The following is a 23,796-nucleotide window of genomic DNA, read 5'->3' on the forward strand; positions in this document are numbered from 1 at the left end:
CATTATGGGGAGTACCACTGGATTAGAAAATAATCATCAATGATTTTTCTCCTGTTTCCCTCCCACATTTCAATTGGCCTCTCTGACCTCATTCTACTGCTCAGGACTTGTCCAGTACAAGAAACACTCTAAAATATGTTCTCTTGCGTCGATGTGGAAAGAGAGAAGACACAGCATCCCAAATAACAGTGAATGCAGAAGTTCAATGCCTGCTTGGTCCAGGCATCCCCTTCCAAGGCCACAGTCCATCCCACACCTCACCACCAACTCTGTCCTCCTTTTGTCTTGTCCCGAGCTTGACCAGGAACACTTAGGGAGGGGACAAATCCTTGTCCTTTGCCTTTCTAGGAGGGCCCCGCAATCAACTCACCAGCACACGATCTCCAAGCCGTAAGTCCTTCTCCCCTTTTTTCACAGACCCACTGTCCGAGAGGTTAGATCCGGACTCGTTCCCCGTCTTCATGGCACTGTTGAGGACGCTCTCCCGCAGGGGGATGACGCGAGTGGAGAGAGGTGGTGTGGCTGTCCCCGAGTGCAGTGACAAGTTCTGAGCCGTCAAGGAGTCCACGGAGGGGGCGTCGCTTCCCGAGCCCTCAGCCACCGGCTGCCGCGTCAGCTTGGACGGTCGCGTAAAAATCCCTTGCAGCGGCTGGCATTCAAAATAACGTACTCCACCGACAGAGCCATCATTCTTACCCACCGGGTCATCCAGAACGACCCCTGCCCACTGGCCTGGAGCAAACTGCGTCTCCCCAAGATACTGGATCACACCTGGCTTCACTCCATTTACCCAGACACGTTCGCCCACCACAAAGTCTCCCAGGAAATCATCGCCCACCTCGGCAACCTTTGAACCCGACTTCTCGGCGCTGGCGGTGGAGGTGGTACCCTGCTTGTGTAAAGGCGAGCCTGTGAATCAAGGGAAAAGAGGTTTTGGTATGAGGAGAAATCCTAGAAGGCAGCCAAAACACCAGAAAAGGGTATTTACAAAAAAGAAACATCTGGGACCATGACTTGGGTTGCAGGTTTACACTAGGTGAAGGTTCAGAGCTGAGCGACCCCATTACTTACACATCTTCATTGGCAGGAAAGCAATCTCCACCGAAATCCCTGTACGCTGCCCAGTTTCTGCAGGTCTTGCACACAACATAAAGAACCAATCCTATGTCTTCATCCCCCTTCATAATACCCACTTACCCCCAGTCCCGGCACAGCACCGGAGGGTATTTTGCATGGCAGCACTAATGTGAATAAGCTCAAAGAGTCAGGAGGGGTGGTAGGTGCTTGAAGATCAAAAGGAGACCAACGCTGCTTTGAAGAATGATGCCAAAGTCATACTTTCATCCAAAAAAAAATAAAAAATGAAATAAGTGAGGTACTGATGTTTTAGTACCTGGTGCTATGAGAACTCCACGTGTCTGGATTCAGGCAGTCAGCCCAAGCATTGAGAGTCCCACCAAGGGCACTAATAGCTCCTATGGGACCGTGCAGCTGCCTTTGCAAATTACTCAGGTTTCCCAGCTGCTGCTGGGCCCTTTGCTGGAGCAGAAGCCAGCAGTGAGCAGACACCTGGGGTACGTCCAGTATAAACAGCATGGCTATAAACAGGAAGCATCTACGAACCCCTCCATGGGCCGACACACCGTGCACTGAACTCGATAAAACCTCCAAAGAACGCTCATATTCCGGCATCAGCCCGTCAAGCCGAATCCAGACCTCCAGCAACACTTTGCTGTGCTGGGAGAAGGAAAAGTGCAGGTGATGCTGGAAATTCACTGTCCCGCTCACACTCTCCAGCACACCCTTGGATGGGCCAAGCTCTCCGTAATACACAAGGAGGCCCTTAAACACGCGACTGTCGCCTGAAGGGGAGCAAAGACAACCCGAGCAAACGAGTTAGCAGTGACCCCACTCTTGCTGACCCCAGTGTCAAGCTCCTATCGCAAGCTTTCAGCCCAGGCCCCAGGGGAGAGAAAGATAAGGGCATATGGACTTCATTAAAACTCTCTGAAGGTTAAAGCAAGAGGTTAAGTAAAGCCCTAAGAGAAACCACACAAGAGATTGGGGAAATAAACTTGCAAAATAAGCCCAGTTCGGGGCTCCCCAGCTCAAGAAGGACAGGGAACTGCTGAAGAGGGTCCAGCAAAGGGCTACAAAGATGATGAGGGCACTGGAGCATCTCTCTTATGAGGAAAGGCTGAGGGACATGGGGCTGTTCAGTCTGGAGAAGAGAAGATTGAGGGGGGATCTTATCAATGCTTATAAATCCTTCAAGGGAGGGTGCCGGGGGGATGGGAACAGTCTTTTTCCAGTGGTGCCCAGTGACAGGACAAGAGGGAACGGGCACAAACATCACCATAGGGAGTTCCATCTCAGCCTGAGGAGGGACTTCTCTCCCGTGCGGGCGGCAGAGCACTGGCACAGCTGCCCAGAGAGGGGGGGGGAGTCTCCCACTCTGGAGCCATTCCAAACCTGCCTGGACGTGTCCTGTGCCACTGCTGGAGGTGCCCCTGCTCTGGTGGGGGGTGGGATGGGGGAGCTCCAGAGGGCCATTCCAACCCTTCACCATTCTGTGAAATAAGATCCAGCAAGTCATACACCCTGAACCTTCAGTCATCCTCAGCTCTGGGTAGCACTGAGGTGTGCTTGAAGTAGGGTGTATATGCATGAGACTTGGTCCCACATCCCCTGCGCTCAATGAAAGCTATCTGCACTCTTCGGCCAAACTTCAAGCTGAAATTTCCGGGTGCCACCAACCAGAAAAAATCCTAAAAACACATGCAGGATGAAATTTTTATGTGCTACCAGACAAGGCTGACAGAGAAAGTCTGAGCAGCTGCAGAGACAAGCCAAACTTGAGTGCTTATCTGAAATGAACTGCGAAACTCGTTCAGCCTCAGCCATCACTACTGCTCAGCCTGCACCATTTCTAGAGCTCTTTCAGAAGAAATGGGCCTGACAGATCACGCTCAGCTTCTAGAAAGCCTGAAGAAGCTCTCAAACCAAGATACTTCAAAGCTTTGCTAAAGGTCTAATGTCAGGGGAAAGAAAAAAGCAGGAGTGCTCCAGTGGTAGTATAAAGAATCCACAGTTTCTGCTAAACCAGCTGCATTAAGAGGGATTAAAATTGACGCTTTGGTTCTCATTAGACTCCAGAGTCGACACTCTTGCAAATCCCTATGGCACAACTGCACCGGTTGGTTTGTTTGTGGCTCCCGGAAGACAGCAGTAGCTCTGCCTGGTCCGAACCCGGCCTGGCCTGGGGCAGAGCAGCAGTTGAGGTACGATCGTACGAACTCCTCTTATGATCAGAATCGCCTCCAACCTGCTCACTAGGCTTGGGCTGGAGCTGGATTGGGAAAGTTAACCAAACGGGGCGTGTAAGAGGCCCATCCCACGATGGGTACAGAAAGCGCAGTAGCAGAAAGGCTGTTCCCAACCGAAAAGGTCAGCAGCAAGCGAGTCCGCGGCACTCCCAGCAAAGCTCAGCCAGCTCACCAGGAGAGAGGGACGTGCCGCAGTCCCTGAGCTGCCTTCTCTCGGCCTTTGGGCCCTGCTTCCTCAGCCTCACGCCTTCATTAACTAGTTGGGGTTTTTGGGGGGGGAAAATGCCCGACTTTCAAGCTCGTGTTACCCTCACTCTTGTAAAAGCCTACCTCAAAAGGAGCTCCATTAGGGGTATGGCATTACATCCAAGAGCTAGTTTCACCTTAAAGACTGGAAAACAAAAGACTATAAGGATGCTTAGAGATTTTGAGCTTTAGAAAAGACTTTAAATAAAAAAAGGGGGGGGGGGAAGAGAAAACAGGGTTCCATCCCTGTGAATCATAAAGACAACCATAAGCAGAAAATAAGGCCATCATTTTCATTTCAGTCTTACTAGCTCAAGACAGTAAAGCAGTTGGATTAGGAACCAACAAGTTACACTTTAAAAAGACTCTTTCAGTTTAATAACCAGAGTTGACTACAGGGTTTTAACACCAACGTCGTCTGTGGTACGTATAACTCTCCTTTCATGGGTATGAGGAAAAAAAAAAAAAATTAAATTAGAAACACAACTTACATCCTGGTTTCATGCTCGGCAGAGTGCCGCAACACACAGATCTCATGCCGCTGACGTGTTTGCGACAGATATGTGCAACGTGCCAAGCAGAACAGCCGAATTCAACTCTACTGAACAGGGAACTATACGCACAGAAATCGGGGGGGGGGGGGGGCTCTGCATCTGTATTCACGCAAGATCAAAGCTGTTTTTCTAGTCCTACTGGAGCCTGAGTTTCAGCACACTGGCAGTCTTTATTAGGGCCGTTAGTTAACGATCGAGATACAGGTTACATTAGCTCTCACCACCACCTCTGCAACGCGGCTGGGATAAGCAAACCCTTCAGCGGTGAAGCTCAAGCAAAGGAAGGCAGGAAGGCTGCCCAAGGCTGGACAAACAACGCAGCAGCATTTAAAACCACGACTAGACTCACCGTATTGCACTGCAAGAGCAAACACCTTCAAAAACTGACTTGGACTGGAAAAAAAAAGAACAGTTCGTTGGACTCTTGGCGTAACATTGTGTTCCCCGTAAAGTCCTGCTAAAATTTTGACTCTATGCGCTTCGTTCATTTTAGGTGCCTGTCTGACAGGCAGGGCTGCCCAACTACAGTAATTATACCATCTCAGGGAAACAGTCTAATTACAGGCTCCCAAGCAGAGCAGTGCAGTCAGAAGCATTATTAGTCTGTAGCATGAGGTGAACGAATGAAAAAGATAGGATTTAAAAGTGAGGAACTGCCTGAAGGTTCACATTCTTCTTTATTGCCGTGCTGTAGAAACTTGTACTTTACACGACCTTCATTACCCGCATATAAAATAATAACTAACCACCAATTTTCCTACAGTGCAGCTAACGGGCTTTTTTGCACTAGATTTCAGAGAGGCCAAGAGTCACTATGATCAAGCTAAATCCATTCTTCTTGGCTTCAGGTCTGATGGACCGATTAACCAGATGGCCAGACAGCATCCAGAGTAGTCTGAGAAGACTGAGCTCTGCTCCTCCCCCTTAGGGAGTCACCAGCCCTTCAGAAGGCAAAAGGTAGAGGTGAGCACCTTGTCTTCAATCCATGAGTATCTTAGGATAGCCCAAAACAGACATCAGATGACAGCACTGCTCTCCAAGACCTGACACCTGGAGTTACCCACTCTCCAGGCAGCTCTTACAGCTCATGGGAAAGCCACTTGAGTGCTCAGAATTCCTGAGCTTTCTCCAGCCTACAGGCACCGAAGGAGCTGGTCTATGCCTGTCTCGTTTGGATTTGCTGTTTCTGGAGAAGAAAAATCTTCTTGTTCTCGTCAGATTCCCCAATTAAACACCAAGTTTTAAGAAACTCACTAACAGCAAAGCGAGGGTACAGATCTCAGATATGAAGTTGGGAATGGAGCTACACAAGAGAAACAAACCCAACAAAATGTAGACAGTAGTTCCTACCCCAACCCTGCCATTACCTGATGATGCCAATAAAGAAGCCACACGAACTCTTGGAACGCCACTATTAGGAACCTAACTCACCGGCTCACCTGGAAGCCAGAGATGAGGAAAGCCCTTTCTCTCTTGGTCCGAGAGGATCTCCCGCTGCTGCTCTGTCCAAGACAAACCTTGCTTGCTAGACAAGACTGCGACAGCAGCTCCTCCCTCCCTGCCTCTCGCTGGGACCGGGCTCCAAGACACAACAAGCAGCAAGCAGGATCTCTTCCACTCGGGCTTTCCAACTTTACAACCCTATTGTGTTCATTAGCCGGCTCATTCTTTTCAGTTTAAATGGTCTTCCTGTAGGTCACAGCTTTCAGGGCTGAACAACAATGTATAAATCGAAGTCATACACAGCATCCACTAAAGGCACATCTTATCCGACTCTAAATCTCTATTTTCCCTTTAGCTTTTGTAACACCCGCACACGACGCATTAATAACCACCACAGCAGACCTGGTGCTCAGGACCCTTTCTGCAAACTTGTCCCATCAGTTTTAGAGGCCCACAGTGACAGGGCACCCCATACTGACAGGGCACCAATACTTCAGGAGCTGAACAAATTCCTCAGCCAGGAGCTGGAGAGGTTATAGGTTTTAACCGCAGCTTCAGCCTCTTCACATGACTCTTGTTACCGTGTCAATGAAAGCCATGTGTCTGAAAATCCCTGGAAGCACAAGGAGTTCTGCAAACAGGAGACGGACTTTTCCAGCTCTTGGAAACCTCTGCTGTAGGAAGGGGTGAACAGACAGCTTTGTAAGGCGAAGGAGCAAGAAACCTCCCTTCAAACAAGCTCTGAAAGTTGAAGCAGGAGGGAGAGAGCACTTGCTCTGCAGCATCAGCAGGAATAACCTTCCTTGCAGGATCCCCAATGAGACGCTCAGCCTCATACTATGTCTAAGTGCCATCCACATCCAGTGAAACCACGAAGCCTCTCACTCCCTCCACATCTTTCGACCTCCCACAGCACTTCAGTTGCTCCTTTCTTATCACTGAGCGAGTGAAACAAAGGGGGAAGGAAACTTCTTTCTGAATGGGAGGAGGGAGAGGAAGAAAAAAAAAAAATAAAATAGTTTAGCACGAGAAGCAGTGCATAGTGAGTGTTGCCCATGTATTTCCTACTCCCTGCAGAACCCTTCTGTAATGTTACTGCTCCCGAGACACATGCCAGGCACCCCAACTGCCAAAGAAATCAGAAATGCAACAGCCTGTTGCGTTGCCATGGGAATCGGGAGACAGGCAGTTAATTGATAAAATGGAGGCACATTAGATTTAAAAGAAAAAAAAAAAAAAAAAAAAAGAGAAAAAAAGAGATATACCAGAGAAGTGTCTCATGCCAAGAAGGGAGGGAGAAATGAGAAAACGCGTGATATTTACAAAAAGAGCTTTACAATGCCCCCAGGAGAGGTCTTTTTCCTTCTGCATTTTAATTTTCACAGGTTTTTACCCTCAAATCCCAGCACATCACAAGACAGCCTTACAAGTAGCACAGAACTGCCCATCCCCTCCTGGGCTGCATTCCCTCTCCATGGCAATCAATACGCTTCTCATCCACCAGCCAGGCAAGAAAAGCTGTACTGGCCTGGCAGAAGCATCGCTGTCACAAGACCTGAAGACACTACAGCCTCATCTCACTGGCCCACACTATAGATGTCCCCAGCCTGCGACAGGACACCATGCCTGGCAGCTCGTGAGCATCTCTGAGTGCGCAGCTCTGCCACCAAACTAACTAGTCAAAAAACTTTGGTACCAGCTCTGCTGCCTCCCAGCCCAGGCAGGGCTTCAGGACAGCCCTGTGACCAGGGGACCGTAACGCCCATTCGAAGCCAAGAGAGATTTTGCCAGCTGGAAAACCCCACTGCTGGTCACAGGGGTACCACCTGAAAGGAATAATGCAGGTTTTTACTGCCACAAGGATTCGGTAAGAGCCTAAGAGGCACGAGAGCAGCCTGGCTCACCACATGGTTCAATGCGCAGGTCTCCCGTGGTCTCAGCTGGGATGTCAGACACTGTTCAAGCTGCAGCCTGTACTCAGGGCACCAAACTCTTGTGGTGGATGATACTTTCCCACTCAACAGACCACCACTCTCCACTGAGAGCTGGAGGAATACAATAGCGGTGTGCTGTCTTTACAACCAAGCACCTATCACCTCCTGGCTCTGTTTTTTTTACCCGTTGCTCTTACATTGCAAGCATTGTAAGCCTCTCTGGGTCTGCAATGCCATTTCACCTCCAACCATAATACTACAGAAATTCACTACATGACGGACAGCAGAGCTGATTAGAGCTTCCCCTAAAGAGAGGGAAACAAAGAAGGACGTGCGGAGCAGGTCTACTGGGCAAGAGACAAGGAGGAACAACCTGCTGCACCTCCAGGAGCTGCCACCTGCATGGGCAGGGAGACAGGGCTTCATTTGATAGGATGAGGGGTAACAGTTTTAAACTGAAAGAGGGGAGATTTAGATTAGATATCAGGAAGAAATTCTTTATCCTGGGGGCGGTGAGCCCCTGGCGCAGGTTGCCCTGAGAAGCTGTGGCTGCCCCATCCCTGGAGGTGGTCAAGGCCAGGTTGGACGGGGCTTGGAGCAACCTGGGCTGGGGGGAGGTGTCCCTGCCCAGGGCAGGGGGGTGGAATGAGATGATCTTTAAGGTCTCTTCCAACTCTAACCATTCTACGATTTGGCAGCATCATCAGCAACTATGCAGGCGGATGAGCTCTCCCACGGGAGAAGGGCTGGTGTGCGCTGCCTTCGCAGCGCTCGGTGATGGTGCAGCTTCACTACATCTATTTCTAGGTTCCCACACAGGGACTGGAGCTTCTCAAAGCAGCTTGGATTACATAAACATGACGTTGTTGGCAATCAAGTGAAAGCCAGCCCACCCTGCTGTACCCAAATTCAAAATTATTGAGCGCAGCAACAAAGCAGCTGTTTTCTGAAAGATTTATCACGGCCCTTTCAAGCTGAGGGATAAGGCAGAAAGAGAGAGGGAAGAAGCAACCGACTGCGAGAGAAAGCAATGCTTTGCCAGTGACAGCCGAATGCCCGGCAGCACATTGTGGGAGGAAGCAGCCCGAGAGATTTATGGCTGACTTAGAAACAACGACTGAAAGCTCTGCAAGTTCAAAGCTGAAAAGTTGGGGCTGTAATCGCCTGTCCCATGGGACTTAAATGCAATCACTGGCAAGAGAAAAGCTCCGCATCTGGCACCCTGGAAATCTATTGCCCCTGCCGTTCCCTCGGATAACCCCCGCAGTGTGGGTATTAAGGTCTGGTACAACTTCAGCATCACTGGCTCTGGCTCCTTTGAAGAGGAGATGTACCTAGAAAGAAACTTGCAATGAGGGGGAAGGAAAAGAAGACAGTAAGAAAGTGAACAAGAATTATGAATGAGCAAGTAAAAGCGAATGAGAACCACCGCGAAGTTGCTTCGCACTGAATGCGAGGAGATGCCCATTGAGGCAGACATTTGGCTTCACAAGGGCAGCTGGGAAGGGCACTGAACCTCAAACAGACGTACTGAACAAAGGCTTTCTTATAAAGGTCTCATTCAAGAGGCTGACTGGTACAAAATCTGGTCGGCCATGGGCGAGATGTGCACTCGTGGCGCCCGCTGGGGACGGGAGGGATGGAGGACCCAGGGGTTCACCAGCTATGCTAGATCAGATGCAGTATAATTCTTCAAGTAAACAAACAGCAACGATCTATATTTGTCACGCGTGAGGATTTTAAGTTTTTCAAATAAACAATGGTATTCAACAGAATATGCAAAGCAGATAGGTTTTGGCAGCACAGGGCACTGGGGAGGCGAGTGACTAGTAGAAAACGCACGAGATTTCTTTCACTGAGGGATAATTAACTTGCAGCATATGGATGGATCTATTCATCTCAAGATTACAGTCTTAATTTTTACATAATTATTATTTTTAAAACCGTAAGTATATTCTTTCAACGTTCATGTTTCAATACCCCATTCAACATTTTCCAGTCTGAAAACAGGGCCCATCTATCACACCTTTGGGGCAGCAGCCTGTTTTCCCAGAAAATAATGACAACAAAAATCCCACAATTTCAAGGGTGTTTCAGGTTTGATAAAGAGAACAGCACACCCGTGCCTTTCTCCCCAGCTTGTGCCACCCCCAGTCTCCAGAAATAAGTCTCAGACACATTTGAAAAACTAGTACTATACTAAAGTAACCCCTCGTATATTACGGAGTAATACAGGCTTCATTCTTTCATAAATAAATAATAAAATCACTTCACCTAGAGAATACTCCACTTGGAAGCATTACTTACTTTATTCACCATAGCTTATTCTGACTAAAGGATAGCTTTTTCCCACTTAAACAAGCCCTTAGCTGTAAATCTCCAATAAGTCCTGTCCCACCAGCCCCGCATCCAAACTGGGCTACCTTCCCAGACCGTTGCAACTAATAAAAGACCTAAGGACAGAAAGGAGCGTTAGAAAGCAGCCCGATACGGTGGTAACCCATGAGACAGCCCCGAAAGCGAGCACGCCAACTGGGGGAGATACACTCACAGGGATGGTGAGCTTCCTTCCAGCAGCCCAAGCGATGCGCCGTGTAACACAACCTCCCCTCGAACCACCAGCACGCACTCACACGCCTCTCTGGCTCTCCGGCTGCATAGCTGTCACCACACCATATGTTCAGCTTCTTTATAAATCCCGCACAAAGCTAACTTTCTTAGAGTCTTTTCTTTTCAAAGAAGCATGGAAAAGCTTGGGGATGAGCTCAGTCTCAACCCGCCATGTCTGCAAACCCCATGCACAGTCCGCAGTTTCTCAGGCTGTGGGAATCTGTAAGGCACAAGCGTGGTTTCGGGGCTGCTATTACGGAAGTGAAGACAGCTGCTCTCAGTGAGCTGATCCGATGACAAAAGGAAAGAAAAGGAGGCAGACACAGGTCTTTAATGAGACATTTATAAACGATTTCCCAGGCAGAGCACTGGCACGAGCACAGAGAGAGGAGCAGTCTCAGGACACCTTCTGAACTGGAGAAATTTATCTTGAGTACCAAACATCGTAAAGGGCAGCCAAGCAAAGCATAGTGCTTTCGCTCCACCAGAAAAGCGATCAAGAGCAGGGTTTTGAAATTTCACAGCCTTTTTAAGCGTAGGATTTTCGCTCGGGCATCAGTCCCACGTAAAACCCACTCGGACGGGCTCTGGTGCCATTCCTAACCAGCTACAGCACTAACTGGAAAAGATGAGCAGGCAAGCAGCACATTGCTCAAGCAGGTGCACACAGAAAGGACATTGATGTATTCACTCAGAAACAATGGAATTAGCTCACTACCAATAAAACGCAGAAGAAAAAGTACCAAAAACCAGCCTGGCTTGGTCCATCAAGAGAGTAATTATTATATGATCATATGGGAGCCAGACCAAGAGATCAGCGGCTCCAAGACCAATAGTTCTGTACCGGGAACGTGATGCAGAAGAAGTCGCTGTGTGCGCGTAACTCAGGATATTTACTCCCAGGACATAACCCGAGCAGCCGTGCACAAGCAGAGTGACCATACATCTAACAATCCAGGGGAAAGGAAGGTTAAACGACCCGGAGAGAGACAAGTTCAACTTTGACTTTGGCACAGACTGCCTTTGGGTATAGTACTTACTCCAGCTATCTAACGAGCATTATAACCCTCTCTTACACCCCTGCAGCACTCAGATGATCTGGTTACCCCCCTCAAGTCAGATTAGCCGCACCGTAGGGCAGCATTTTGGCTGGCACGCCAGTTGATGAGCCATACCGCTCATACCTGTGCTCCTGCCGCACTAGCAGCTCAGGCCCAGCAGCGTTTCGGAGGCCCCCGCGGCCCCAGCTCAAGCTTAAAGCATCCTTGAATTCAAACCAGGGGTGCATTTGCGCAGCTGAAAATTGTAAGCTCAAGGCAGAGAGTGCTCTGCCGGCACCCGGGAGGTGCTCCCCATGGGAAGGGCTAGACATGTAGCAACAGACCACATCAGTAAGATCTTCCCTACTCTCGATAACAACTTCTCATTTCTACCTGCTGAACCTCAGCAACATTTCCTAGCTACTAGCAGAAGCTTTTCTCCGAGTTTCTGATATTATCTCGCTCTGCTTCCCTCTGGCAGGAGGTGGGCTCATCTTCACAGCGATTGCTCTTTGCAAGAGCTCACAGCCTGCAGCCCTGAAAGGTGCCTTCTCTTGCCCTGTCTGCAACTGGTTTTGGGGGGGTGGGGGGGAAGTACAAAAACTTAACGCCTGACATGTAATAACGAAGGAAGATACTTGGTTAGCGCCTTATCAGCGTGCTAAGAGAGGCTCGTTCTCGGCGTAACCGGCTGTCCTGGAAGACAGCAGAGAGTAAAGCCACTGTTAATTGAACCACGGGGACAGTTGCAGCAGAAAGGCAAGCACCAGGCTTCCTGCCTTCTATGTAGGTTTTTTCCCTCTTCTTCGTAGAAATGTGACAGTAACACAATTATACCATCTCTCTGAATCATCCATCCAACTTGCCTGAAAGAGGGACGCTTTAGGGGCCATCTGCAGCATCCCCAGGATCCCAGGGGAACCGTAGGAGAGGTAAGAGACCAACATCTCTTAATTGCCAAACAAACTCGTGCACAACTCTAGGGCTGCGCTCTGCTGCAACACAGCTTGGATTCATTACTTCATCACCCATTTATTTTTGCGGCCATACATCCGTGCGCAGATCGCACAGACTATACATCTCCGCAAAGGTCACACAATAGACTGATTGTACACAGATCCAGGCTACGCAGAATGCAGAGTTTGTTGGGCTGGTTTTGTTTTGCCTAATCTTATAAAAAGGATATTTGAGAGCAGATTAACATTGAGTCATCTACTTTATCCCAAATATCTGGCTTAAACAGCTAAGTACCCAATTCAAAAGGCAATGAGCTGTACACGAACAGGCACTATTTGCAGAAAACCCAAATCACCTATGTGCAGCGGATGTCTAACCCTTCTTTTTTTTTTGAGAAAAACAAACAAACAAACAAACAAAAAAAAAACAAACAAAAAAACAAACACACGCCACGATCCAGATCTGACCCTAAAAAATATCTGAGCTATGACATGAACATAGAAACCCGCAGCAGGTATCTCAAACCCAACAGCTATAACTCTCAGAAATGATACGTTATACCCTTCCAGGGGTAATGGTGGGCAAAGCGAGAAGCAGTGGTTGTAGGGAAATCCATAATGTGAGCTCATGGACAAAGCTGTGGAAGCTGGATAGTCGAGCTGCAGAAAAATCTCAGCCCATGGTCCCACCAGGCTTACTGCCTTTGGGCACACGGCAGGATCCCAGTGCCAGTACATCTTACCGGTTTGAAAGACACGTGTGGACTACCCCTCCCTCTTATGCTACTTCTTCAGAAGTTTTTAGGCTTTTATCCTGTGAACGCACCTGGCCAGGGCAGCAGTCAGTCAGTGAGGATGAAGTCTCCAAGTCTTTTTTGGGGTCAGGATTTTCTCAACATCATACATTCCTTATTTGAATCTTTTTGTTCAAGGTCTGCATCAAGCCTGTCTAATTTCTGGCATTGGTTTTTTTTTTTTTTTTTTGAGCAAATACCTCCAAATAGAATACTTTGCAATAACCTATTATGTGAAATAAATTATACAGCAATACATAAGGCTCCTGTCATCTTCAGCGATGTGAATCCAAAACAACTGTGTGAAATAAGACAAGCACCCCCCAAGCGCAGGACTGAGATGTTTGCCCTATACGCTTAATGACTGCGTACCCTCAGCCAAATTACAACTGCGCTAATGCTTACAGACGCAGCACTTCAGTCACTGAAAAGGACTACGGGAAGCAGCGGCAGAGAAGGGAGCTGCTGGTGCCAGGAGCGGGAAGGCAAGAGGCCAGAAAGACCTGCTGGCCAGAATAACCGTTCCACTTTCACCGCTGACTCGCAGGGTGACACGGGGCAAGACCTAGTTAGTTCTCCAGCTTGTCTTGTGTGGTAAAACGTGGCAAATACTGATCTACCTCAGAGCCTCAGGCTTCATGGGAGGGGGGGGGACTGACTCACAGCTCGTGCTTGGTAGGAATTCCTAAAGCAGCTTGGGAATACTCTCGCAGCAGCAATTAACTCCTGCGTAACAGTGCCCTGCAAATTAGAGCAGCGGCAGTGTGCTAGACCGCACAAAGCGACTCCCGAATGCTTGGCGTAGGTTTGGGTTGTAAGAGGTACTCACGGCAAAGTTCGGCACTGCCTTCCTCCGCAGCCATTTAAAGTCCCCGGGCACAAATATGTCCTTTCTCACAAAGGATTCTGTAAACAAGAGCGCGCGAGTAGAGCGCTCTGCAGCATCCTCCAGCCCATCCGCCACCCAGACGCAGCACACAGGACACACATTTACTGTGCTGGAAAACAGCATTGCCGAAACAGCCACATTTTGTAGTAGAGACACCATCCACTGTGCCCTCAACCGAATTGCTTAAGCCACAGACAGCCCAGTTTTGAGAACGCGTATTATTTTAAATTAAGTATTGTAGTATATGGAGGTTTTTTTTTAACAGACCACACTATCACATAAAAAACAATTTCTTTCTTTTATGGAGATATTACTTCCCAGCATCTTTATTAAAAAAGGAAGTAAAAACCCTACTAAACCCAAAATAAATAGAGAAAAATATCCAAGTATTTTAAAGGCTTTTGTGGAGACCAGCTCACCCATTTAACTCCTTGCAAGGAAGATGCTCACATGCGGGGTCAGTGCGTGACAGTTAAATCCAACCAGTGGCCAATACTATGGAGCAACAGTCTGATGCCACTGTAATCCTATGGATTCTCATCCCAAATCCATCTATGCCAAAGGGAATCTTTCCTTTGATTTCAATGAATATTGGCTCAGGCCGCTAATGATTAATCTGCTCTTGCGGGATTAGTTCATTTGTTTGAGGCAGAACATGCAGGAGCAGATTCGGCCCCGAAGCTGCACCCTTACTCCAACGGGTGTAACCGCGGACAGACTGACGTTACTGCAGACTTACACCAGCCCCACTGAATAGGATTTGGTTCATTATATTCAAACCACCATAAGCCGAACATCTGTGGGAAGCAGATTTTCTTTCCCTGCTGCTCTGCAAGGAGCTACAGGCAGAGAGAGCGGGAGGGCATCTGACCTCCATATGCCTTCGGCGCGCGCTCGCATCTCATTCTACAGCGAGCGCGCTGAATATTACGGATTAACTATATCAAATCCTCCTAAGAGCATCTAATGATTAAGACAATTAAAACCAGACTCCCAGTTGTTGTCTCTAGATGTCACCCGTAAAGCTGATTTAATCAAGATTGACTCCATGCCCATTTATATTGCTCGCAACGTACCAAACCACCTCTCCTTGGGAGAGCAACGCTGCCGAAGGTCCTTCCCTTCTTCAAGGGCGGGAACAGAAGGGGTGGGGGAACCACCACCTCCAAGAACTCCCTAGAAAAGCCAGTACAAGAGGCATTTCAGACTGCAGGTTGGCAGACAGAGTGGATCATGAAGGGGATGTGTGAGCTGAATGCAAGCCCTATGCAAATAGTCAAGCAGTTGGTCCACAACCGTGCCAGAAAACACTGGGCTTCTGGATGGGGATTAGAAGCAAATACGCAGGGTCCCACCAGAGCATCCGTGTCCACGAGCAAATGGATTCATACAGAGCATCGTGACCTACACGCAGGGCATTTCAGTCACCCCACAGTAACGATGAACCAACACGCTCAGGCTCTAATGAGCGCTCAGCAAAGCTTCTACGGTGGTTGTCCCAGTTCCTACACCACAGCTGTGCTGACCATCAGCCACCACGGCTCCTCTCCCAATTCAGCTGTACATCAATCCTAAATCAGCAAACCAGCAACTCTCACTTGCAGTTTTTTCCTGGGCAGCCCTTGAAAACCCACTCTTGTTTTCTTTGAGATATCTGATAACTTCTTGAACCGACGCCTGCCTGTGTGTACGCGGATACCCTAGCTGTTACTACTCAGTAAGAGAGAATCTGCTGATACAGCAGTAGTCAGAGGCATTTGGTCTTCAGACATGCTCCTTGGCACTGCCCAATTCCCCCAGGAGCCAAAGATGCTGTGTACACAGACCCGTTAAGATAAAGCAAGACCTAATCGAACTTCACAGACACCGATGACGCATTTCCAGCGCCAATCACTCATCTGACTTGAGGAATATCCATTCACGCTTGCAGCACGGATTTAACTGAGGACAGCGCTGGGATGAGAGCTGACAATACCCATCGCTCCATGAGGCCTGAAGCAAAATAGCAAAAACCAAATGTTTGCTAGAAATAATAGCAGCCTTTGGCCCCACGATGTGGGGGCTTTTCTCGCAATTCACCAGTGCGCTACACCCCAAGTTAATATTAATCAAGAGCCACAAAGCCTTTGAATAGACAAGAATCAGCTCCCTGTGTCTGTGCCAGTCAATCAGCTGCTCCGGCTACTACAATCCCACTTCTTTTGCTTCAGACAAAACAGTAGTTTAGTATCTTTCATATTTATTTGGGAATAAGAATTAATAGATTGATACAAAACCAGGCAGCTTCAGCAATATTTCTTGTTAGCTTAACAAAAAAGTCTATGCTAAGGCACTGCCAAACCATCAGCGAGTACCTGAGAATAACCTACCCAAGCTCTCTCTTACTACCAAGGCACGAATTCTTCATCCAGGACATCTTACCTCCCTCTGCGTTACTGCAAAATAATCCCAGAGGCAACAGAAATTACTTCTTATTGCTGTGCATCCAGCCAATTTACTCCAACAAAACCCTGAGAAAATTTAAGGGCAGACAACTGATTTCCAAGTTAATTTACCGAGATGCTGCTGTTAACCCTGTTGCAGATAAGTAAAAAAAAAAAAAAAAAAAAAAACAAAAAACAATGATTTCCCACTGAGGGAGGTAAGAGCAAGGCACTAATCCTACAGAGGAGCTCAGGTGAGATTTAGACTCCTCAGGCAGAATTCATGCAGGTATCGGTCATTAACAATGGGGCTTAGATGTATGTATGTGAAGAAACTTTTCTGTATAGAATTGCCGAGTCCCTGAAAACTATAGCAGCAGCCCTCAGAAGATAGCTGCGTTCCTAGAAAACACATCAGAAGACAAAATTAACTCCACCCCCTTCCCCCAAAAATTCAAAACCCAATTCAACCCTGACAAAAAAAGATTACGCCGCACAATTTTCATAGGAAACCTCTTTTAATTGCAAAGGGGAGCCTGGGATATAACCCGCGGAGTCCCGTCTGTTTGACCCCCTGTTGGCCTCTCCTCCTCATCCTCCGACGCTGGGAGCGATCCGTCCTGTTCGGGCTGGAGGGACAGCTCTGATCACACATCCCACCTACCCACGCGAGCTCAGGGACTGCACGCAGCGAGCCCATCCCAGCCAAACACCATCCCCACCCGAACCCAGCCCTGGACAACGTGAGGCTCATCCCCTCAGCACACAGTAACTGTCCCCCGGCCCACAACCAGCCTCAGCTGATTAGGAACCAGAAACCAAGAGCAACTACCCACCCCAATAACAAGCTTATAAAACCCTCATTACAACATACTTCGTTTAATTACCCTACGGAGCCAGTCATCTAGCACTCTTTAATAGCCCTGCAAGCCCTCCAGTCCGCTTTGCTTTTATTTTAGCGAACAAAAGCGTCGTACGGTGTTTGCAAAGGCGGACATTATGTCAGCAAGTAGTTCTGCACGTTTATTTTTCATCAAAAATAACGTATGTACACTCATATGAACATGAGAAGGCATTCCCAGGCTCCTGGCAACGCTGTACGGTTTAGCTATGAAAGCGTAGTTTTTGGCGGTAAAACCGGGCACCCGCCGAAAAACAGTTTTGAAACTCATAGCCGTGCCTAAATAGGATATTCAGGTCACAGATACTCGCACCTGCCCCATCAGAAGGACGGGGTCCGTCTGTAAGATTCAAGATCCAGGCTGGATTCAGACTGGATGCGTTTAAGTTTCACAGAAAATAGAACAGGTTTAGGCTTTTTTGCCTACAGCGCTGAAGTCCCAGTGCTGCCCAGCTCCATCTGCAAATACTAATTTCCCTTTTTCCCCCCCCTTCCCCCTTTTGCCAGAGTTCTTTAATTCAAGAAGAGATTTAAGAACCATAAAAAAGCACTGTAAGCGAACACCAGAGCCAGCTGACAGCAAAATGCAGTAGGGAAGGCAAGATTTTCTCCTCTAACCAAGTTACTCTAATGCTGCTCTGCGCAGACAAAAACCACTCTGAAATGGGAACGGTTCCTTTCCCCGCGGCTTTCACCTGTTCCACCAGCTGGGAGGGCTGTGTGGACCCATTCATCACAGCTTCCATTCTCTCTCCATCCTGCAACTCCAGGGGAAAGCAGGCTTTTCCAGGGGGAGAGTGGGAAAGAAACCAAGACATATGAGCTTTGTAAGTAACAAGAAATCCAAACATTAGACTGAGCCCTTTACCAGTGACCCACACCTTTTGCACAGAAACCTCTCCTGCACATGGGGTTGAGAGCAGTAACTTTCTTTACTTGAAGCATGGGAAATAAGCCAATGCATTTGTGGGAAACCCTCAGCCGAGACAGCTAGAGATGAATTTTCAGTCTGGTTTTAAGGAAAGTAGTTACCACAAAGCAGCAGAACTTATTTTTTTCCATTGTTCCAGCTTTATGGGAAAGAAGGGAGGGAGACAGTCGATGTGGACACCACTCATCGAGGCTAATGATTTCCAAGAGCCCACGTCAGGTGCCAGTGCCCCACTGACTTTCACTGGAAATGACCATTTCAGCTCCTTCACAAAAAAAAAAAAAACAACCAAACAACAAAACAACCAATCCCAAACGCACAACAAGCCAATGGACCTAACGCAGAATACCACCACAAAAAGCCCCGATACCTCACAGGCGGTTGAAAGTGCCAGCTCAGGCAGGAGACACGGTAACTCTCCGCTCCAGAAAAATTCAGAGAGGACTCTCCACGAGCTGGTAAGAAACAGGGGCTCTGAATAAGTTTCGAGGAAAAATAACTTGGGTATACTGAGCCAGCTTGTTACACACACTATGACTACATCACATACGGTCTCTGTGGAAACCTAAAGCCATGAATCGTGAAATTATATATATATATATACACACAGCATCGTACATCTGCATCAATCCTCTGTTCTGCTGTGTAAGATGTGAGTTATTAAGAGTATATGGAAGTGTTTAACAGGGTACATCTCCACTGCCTGGGAAAGGAAGAGAGATGAAAGACGGATGAGAGACACTTGACTTCCTACAAAAGATTACGAACAGAGAGCTGGGGAAAAGAGAAAGAAGAAATCAAAGCATCGTTGTGTATTCCGGTCTAAGTACGGTACACCTCCTTGCACTTTTGCAGACAAGACTGATCAGTTTGTGGGAAGGTAGGAGGAAGAAAGAGTGAAGCCTTCCAAAATTCATTTGCATCTAATGGCTCGCTGACAACTCTCTGGTGCAACTGAAGAACAAGCACCTTCTTTTGACACCCAATCTGGAAGATACAACCTAGATGTGGGGTCTTTCTGAGCCAGCCCGGGGCTACCGCAGCCAAGAGAGAGCTCAGAGCCAACAGCCTGTACATTGTTACAGTTTAGTTCTGTACTTTATTAGATTTATGGTTTTCTATTGCAGCTGTATTTCAAGCTTTTGGGATTTCTGCCCGCCCCCAAGGTAGCAAATTCAAAAAGAGCAATGTTGCAGCTCTGTATTTTGTAATCCAAAGCACGCCGGTTTTCCTCCGCTAAGCTGCAGGGCTCAGACGGTTCACCAAATGCCTAAGAAAACGGAGAAGTCTCTACTGGTGCTTTTGGCAAGAGGCAGGTAAGTGGGGAGGCAACGCCTGAGTTCAGAAAAACCCAGTACTCCGAGATCCCCCCAGAGTCAGGCAAACCCCGACAGGCTCCCAGAAGCGCTCTCAGTGCGCAGACGAGCCCGCAGAGCTCACGCGGACGGACGTTCAGGGACAGCACAGGGCAGAGCTCGTGGTTTCTGCAGGGCTTCCCAAACGCCTCGCGTACAGCCTCCTTCCTGCGGCTTTTGAAGATGTGATGTAAAGCTTGGTATCTTTAGAGGATCCTTCCATCCCATCTATCGCATTGAGGGCACTTTCCTGGAGAGTGACATAAGACGGGAGAAAAGCAGAAAAAGCCCTTTGCAATATTCACATTAAACACACAAAAGAAAGTTGTTTTCGGCCGCTCCATCTCTGCCATTGTCCCAACACTGTGACAGCGGGGAAAGCCCTCGGTGCTGACTGCACACCTGCAGATCTAACAGCCCTCCGGCCGGCACACAGCTACCTCCTCCGGAGAAAGCCGGGTTATCCGTACTGCTGGCAATTAACAGCAGTGACGCACTTGGAGGCCAGAGGTTGAGCGGCGCAGGTCAGCAAGAGAGAAGAGCGAGGATGGGGCAAAGCTCCATCACCTTCCTGTGTCCCAGACCCGATTAATCCCCGGAAAGGTAATGAAATCCAGTCTCCAGGACCATCTATCACCAGGTCCTGTGGCTGCAAGTATCCTCCAAGTTGTGGTTAGGATCCTCCTGCTGTGGTTAGGATCTTAGTGATGTGGACACTTGGTTCTGAAACAGAATTAAACCACTTTGACAGGAGAAAAAAATAAATAAATTAAAAAAAAAAGTATTTTCTCTTGGCGTTTCTCCCCACCGACGGCTGAATCCCACGGCCGTCTGTGCTGCAGTGGGCCCCGCAGCCAGCAGAGGTGCTGCCGCTCTCAGAGGGGCACACAGCAAAGTCAAGAGGATTGCGAGACGCACGCTTTGCTCACCACTTCTCACTGTCATTGGAAAGGAGATGAGCAGGAGGCAGCGAGGGGCCGGCCAGGCCTTTGGAGAGATTTGCAGGAGGAAGAGCAGGTACAGGCCACGCACGGACACGGCGGTAGCTCTGTGCAGGGGACAGAGCGAGAAAACGATGCTGGGGATGACAAAGAGTCCTATCGCAGCCATCCACTGAGCACACGCTGGGTGAACCGCCCCGCCACGCTCTGTTCTCACCTTCCAGGTAGGAACAGCTCAGTGCTGCGACTGCTCCGGCAGCGCCGCGACTCCGGCAAAGCCCCCTGCACCATCCCGAGGGGCAGAGGAGCAGCAGCGCAGCTCACAGCACAGCGGTACAAACCCACCATCCCAAGAATCCTCCCCTTCTCAAAACATACGTTTTTCCAGGAATATAACTCATTTCAGAACTTCTCAGGCAAAGGTCAGACTGAGTTTGGTGCAGATTCTGCCGGCGCTCGGCCGGCTTTGCTGCACATCCATCACAGTGACGGATGGCTGTGGCTGAACAAGGGACAAAGAAGCTCCAGCAAACAAGCGCCGCATTCAGCTGGAGGGCTGCGTGGGACCCCGGTGCCGACTATCAGTGCTGACTAACTCTTTCATACCGCAACACACGCATCGCCTGTGTTTGCCGAGATGCCTCTGAGCAAAGCCTCCCAGGGGAAGACAGGCCTGGCATCTTCTTCTCTCATTTTTGGGTGGCTTGGTTTTTTTTTGGGGGGGGGGGTGTGTTTTTGTTTTTTGGGTTTTTTTTTTTTTGATTGATAAAAATCAACTGAAGATAACCCCACGCCACACCGCGACTATAAATCCAGCATGAAGCACCTTGAGAGGGTCACAACCGGTAGCTAAATAGTCACTTCACTGGAGTTCTTCAAGTTCATTTCTCAAAGACAGCTAGGCACTAAGAGAAGCAAGGGGGAGATACAGAAATGGGTCTGGGGGATAACTTCAAAACAGACAGCCAAACCTATAAACTTATCCTAAGAATTTCCTTTCTCAATCTGTGCTTCCCTCTAGCAAACAGAAATAAGGAAGCTTCAGTGTCTTTGATTTGGATGCTGAATTAAGAAATTAGTCTTTCCAACACTGAAACCCACTCAAACACAGAAGAGTGCAATTCAACCGTCTGCCTCCACATCTAGGGCCAAGTCCTCAGCTGAGGAAGAGCGGTGCCGCTCCCCCTCCCTACAGGGCTGTATTACGCTGAAAGATCTGGAACTCAGCCCAGGATCTCATGCAGTAACCGGCCCCTCACACAAGACCTTGCACACGTGCAAAAGAACAAGTCAAAACTATGGTTTTTACAATACCGTTCAAGGAAAGAAGGTACAGAGCGGGAGAGATGATACACATGCCATCAGTCACTGAAAGAAGAGGAGGCTCAGCGGAAGAAATCCATGAGCAAAGCAGAGCCCCTGATGCGCAGTAAGAGAGCAGAGCCCGGGTCGCCTGGCAGTGAGCGGGGTCTTTGCACCGAAGTCCTGCGTGGAGTCCTGTGCCTGAACCACCCTCTCGATGGAGAACGGTCATGGGACAAGGGCACGTGGCTCCAGCACAACGGAAACTTCAGAGATGGGTTTTTTCGTTTGTTTTGTTTAACTAACACTTCCGCATTACCCTGACAAGAGACAGCGTTGTCTGCTGACCCTCATGTTTGCAGTGTCATTACCACAGACTAATTTGTCATAGCATGCTAAAGAAAATTTTGTCCAATATTATTCCCTATACTAAAAACGTTGCCTGACAGGTACAAGGCTTTCCTGCTTCTGCCAAACACTATATATTTTTGGGGACTGAAGCATACAGCAAAGTAACCAGGCACATGGGCAGTGTCCCGAATTATTTTGGGACAAGAGGCTGACAGATCTCAAGAAGCAACCAGCGGCATTGTCCAATGAAAGTGTAATATACAAGCAATTGATAGGATAGGCATCATCCCGATGCTTTTCCCCAGAATGAAGAGGAAAGCCTTTGTCAAAGGGAAATGAAAAACATTACATACAAAACTCGCACTTTGAATATTTGCTAAATTATACGTAATAAAAAAAACAACCCAGCAGTCAAAGAGGCCAGAAAAATTAGTCCTAAGCGAAACACACTTCAAACTCTTTTGCAGTGTTAATTATACTGTATAATGGCAGTCTGTCTAGCTTAAATATACACTGGATATAGATCAACGGACAGTAAAGCGTGCGTATGCATACCTACATAAGCCATTATTCAACTCCCAGTGCTTCAAATGATTCTGTTCAAACAAAGGCACTAATTTGAGGTAATCAGCACAGGACAAATCGCCTCGAGTGCCTGGTTCTTATTCTTGCATTATCACAGGCCAGAAGCAATGGCTACAGGACAGTGTTTGAGAAGGATCACGGGTGAGGTTCCCTTCTCCCCAGTTATTACCAGCTCTTCAAATGTTAGTGTCTGTACAGGTACGCACACGCAAAGAAGCAAGACAGTAGGCAGCACCTCTCTGATATACTGGAGGATCCATCTGTCTCCCACCCACTCCACAACCTGCCCGGTTTGTGCATTACTCGGGAGAGGGAGGCCATTTACTCACCCCATTACACTTGTTCTGATCCACGCTCACGATCAATCTACGTACAGATGGGGAATTTCACATCCTACTGAACGCGGGCACTATTAGGCCTTCGCCTTTAAGCCAGGTGATCGCCCGGATCAGCTCATGCCCCTGCTGAATTAAGTCCTTACCTTCTTTTGAACCAGTGGTGACGGCAGCTGCAGTGGTCCCTGACGCCCGTCCCACCGGGCTGGAGTGCTTCCCGGCCCTGCCGGGGATTTTAAGTCCACTTGGCTTCAGCATGTTTGCCGTCTCCTGTGTCTCGGGCTCGTATTGCCAGTGCCTCAAAGAGCTCTCCTGGTATCACCGTTCAGGCTTCTCGATGATGGACCTCTTCTTCCATCGTCACAGACCTGGGAGAGAAGAGCACAAAGAAATCAGATCGAGAACGGGTGGGAGAGCACCAAACAAGCTCCTGAGAAGAAGTGCCCAGCTGCCTCCTCACCTCCCTGGGAGGGCCACGATCTTTCATTCCTTCTCCTGTAAAACAAGGGTGATCATTGCCTTCATCTCCCATCTTAATGTTGCATTCTTTTCCCCAGTCTTGCAGTCCCACTTTAACCCTGGAGTCCCGGACCAAAGCAGAAGCCTCCCAGAACGACCAACCAAGAATTTAAAATCAATTTGGGATCCGAGTGATGGGAATTGTTGTCTGGTTTTAAATTCTAAAGTCTCAGCTCACGCATCAGCCAAGAGCCGGTTCTGCTGCTCTATGAAAGCACTGTCAGAGCCCTTAACGAAGGCATACTAACGACCCTCAGTACGACACCTTTGGCGCACGACCCCCATTTTCACCAGACTTCAGGGCAGCCTCTCCAAATTCACAGGAGTCATCCAAGATGGGGCTTTTCAGATCCCTTCATTA

At 48.5% G+C, this 23,796-nt stretch overlaps 1 protein-coding gene across 1 annotated transcript in view; it reads right to left on the reverse strand.

Annotated features, from left to right (window-relative positions):
• CLIP2 (CAP-Gly domain containing linker protein 2) overlaps nt 1–23,174 on the reverse strand; it is a gene marked incomplete at its 5' end in the record, with an annotated part of 63,084 nt that extends 39,910 nt beyond the window's left edge. Inside the window, 2 exons of the mRNA XM_082493170.1 lie at nt 371–909; nt 23,063–23,174. Of these exons, the coding sequence (XP_082349296.1) occupies nt 371–909; nt 23,063–23,174 (651 nt within the window). The remainder of the gene's footprint in view (nt 1–370; nt 910–23,062) is intronic.
• Between the last annotated feature and the right edge of the window lie 622 nt (nt 23,175–23,796).

This window comes from Vanellus vanellus (assembly GCF_965231255.1).
Source record: "Vanellus vanellus genome assembly, chromosome: 19".
Classification (NCBI taxonomy): Eukaryota; Metazoa; Chordata; class Aves; order Charadriiformes; family Charadriidae; genus Vanellus; species Vanellus vanellus.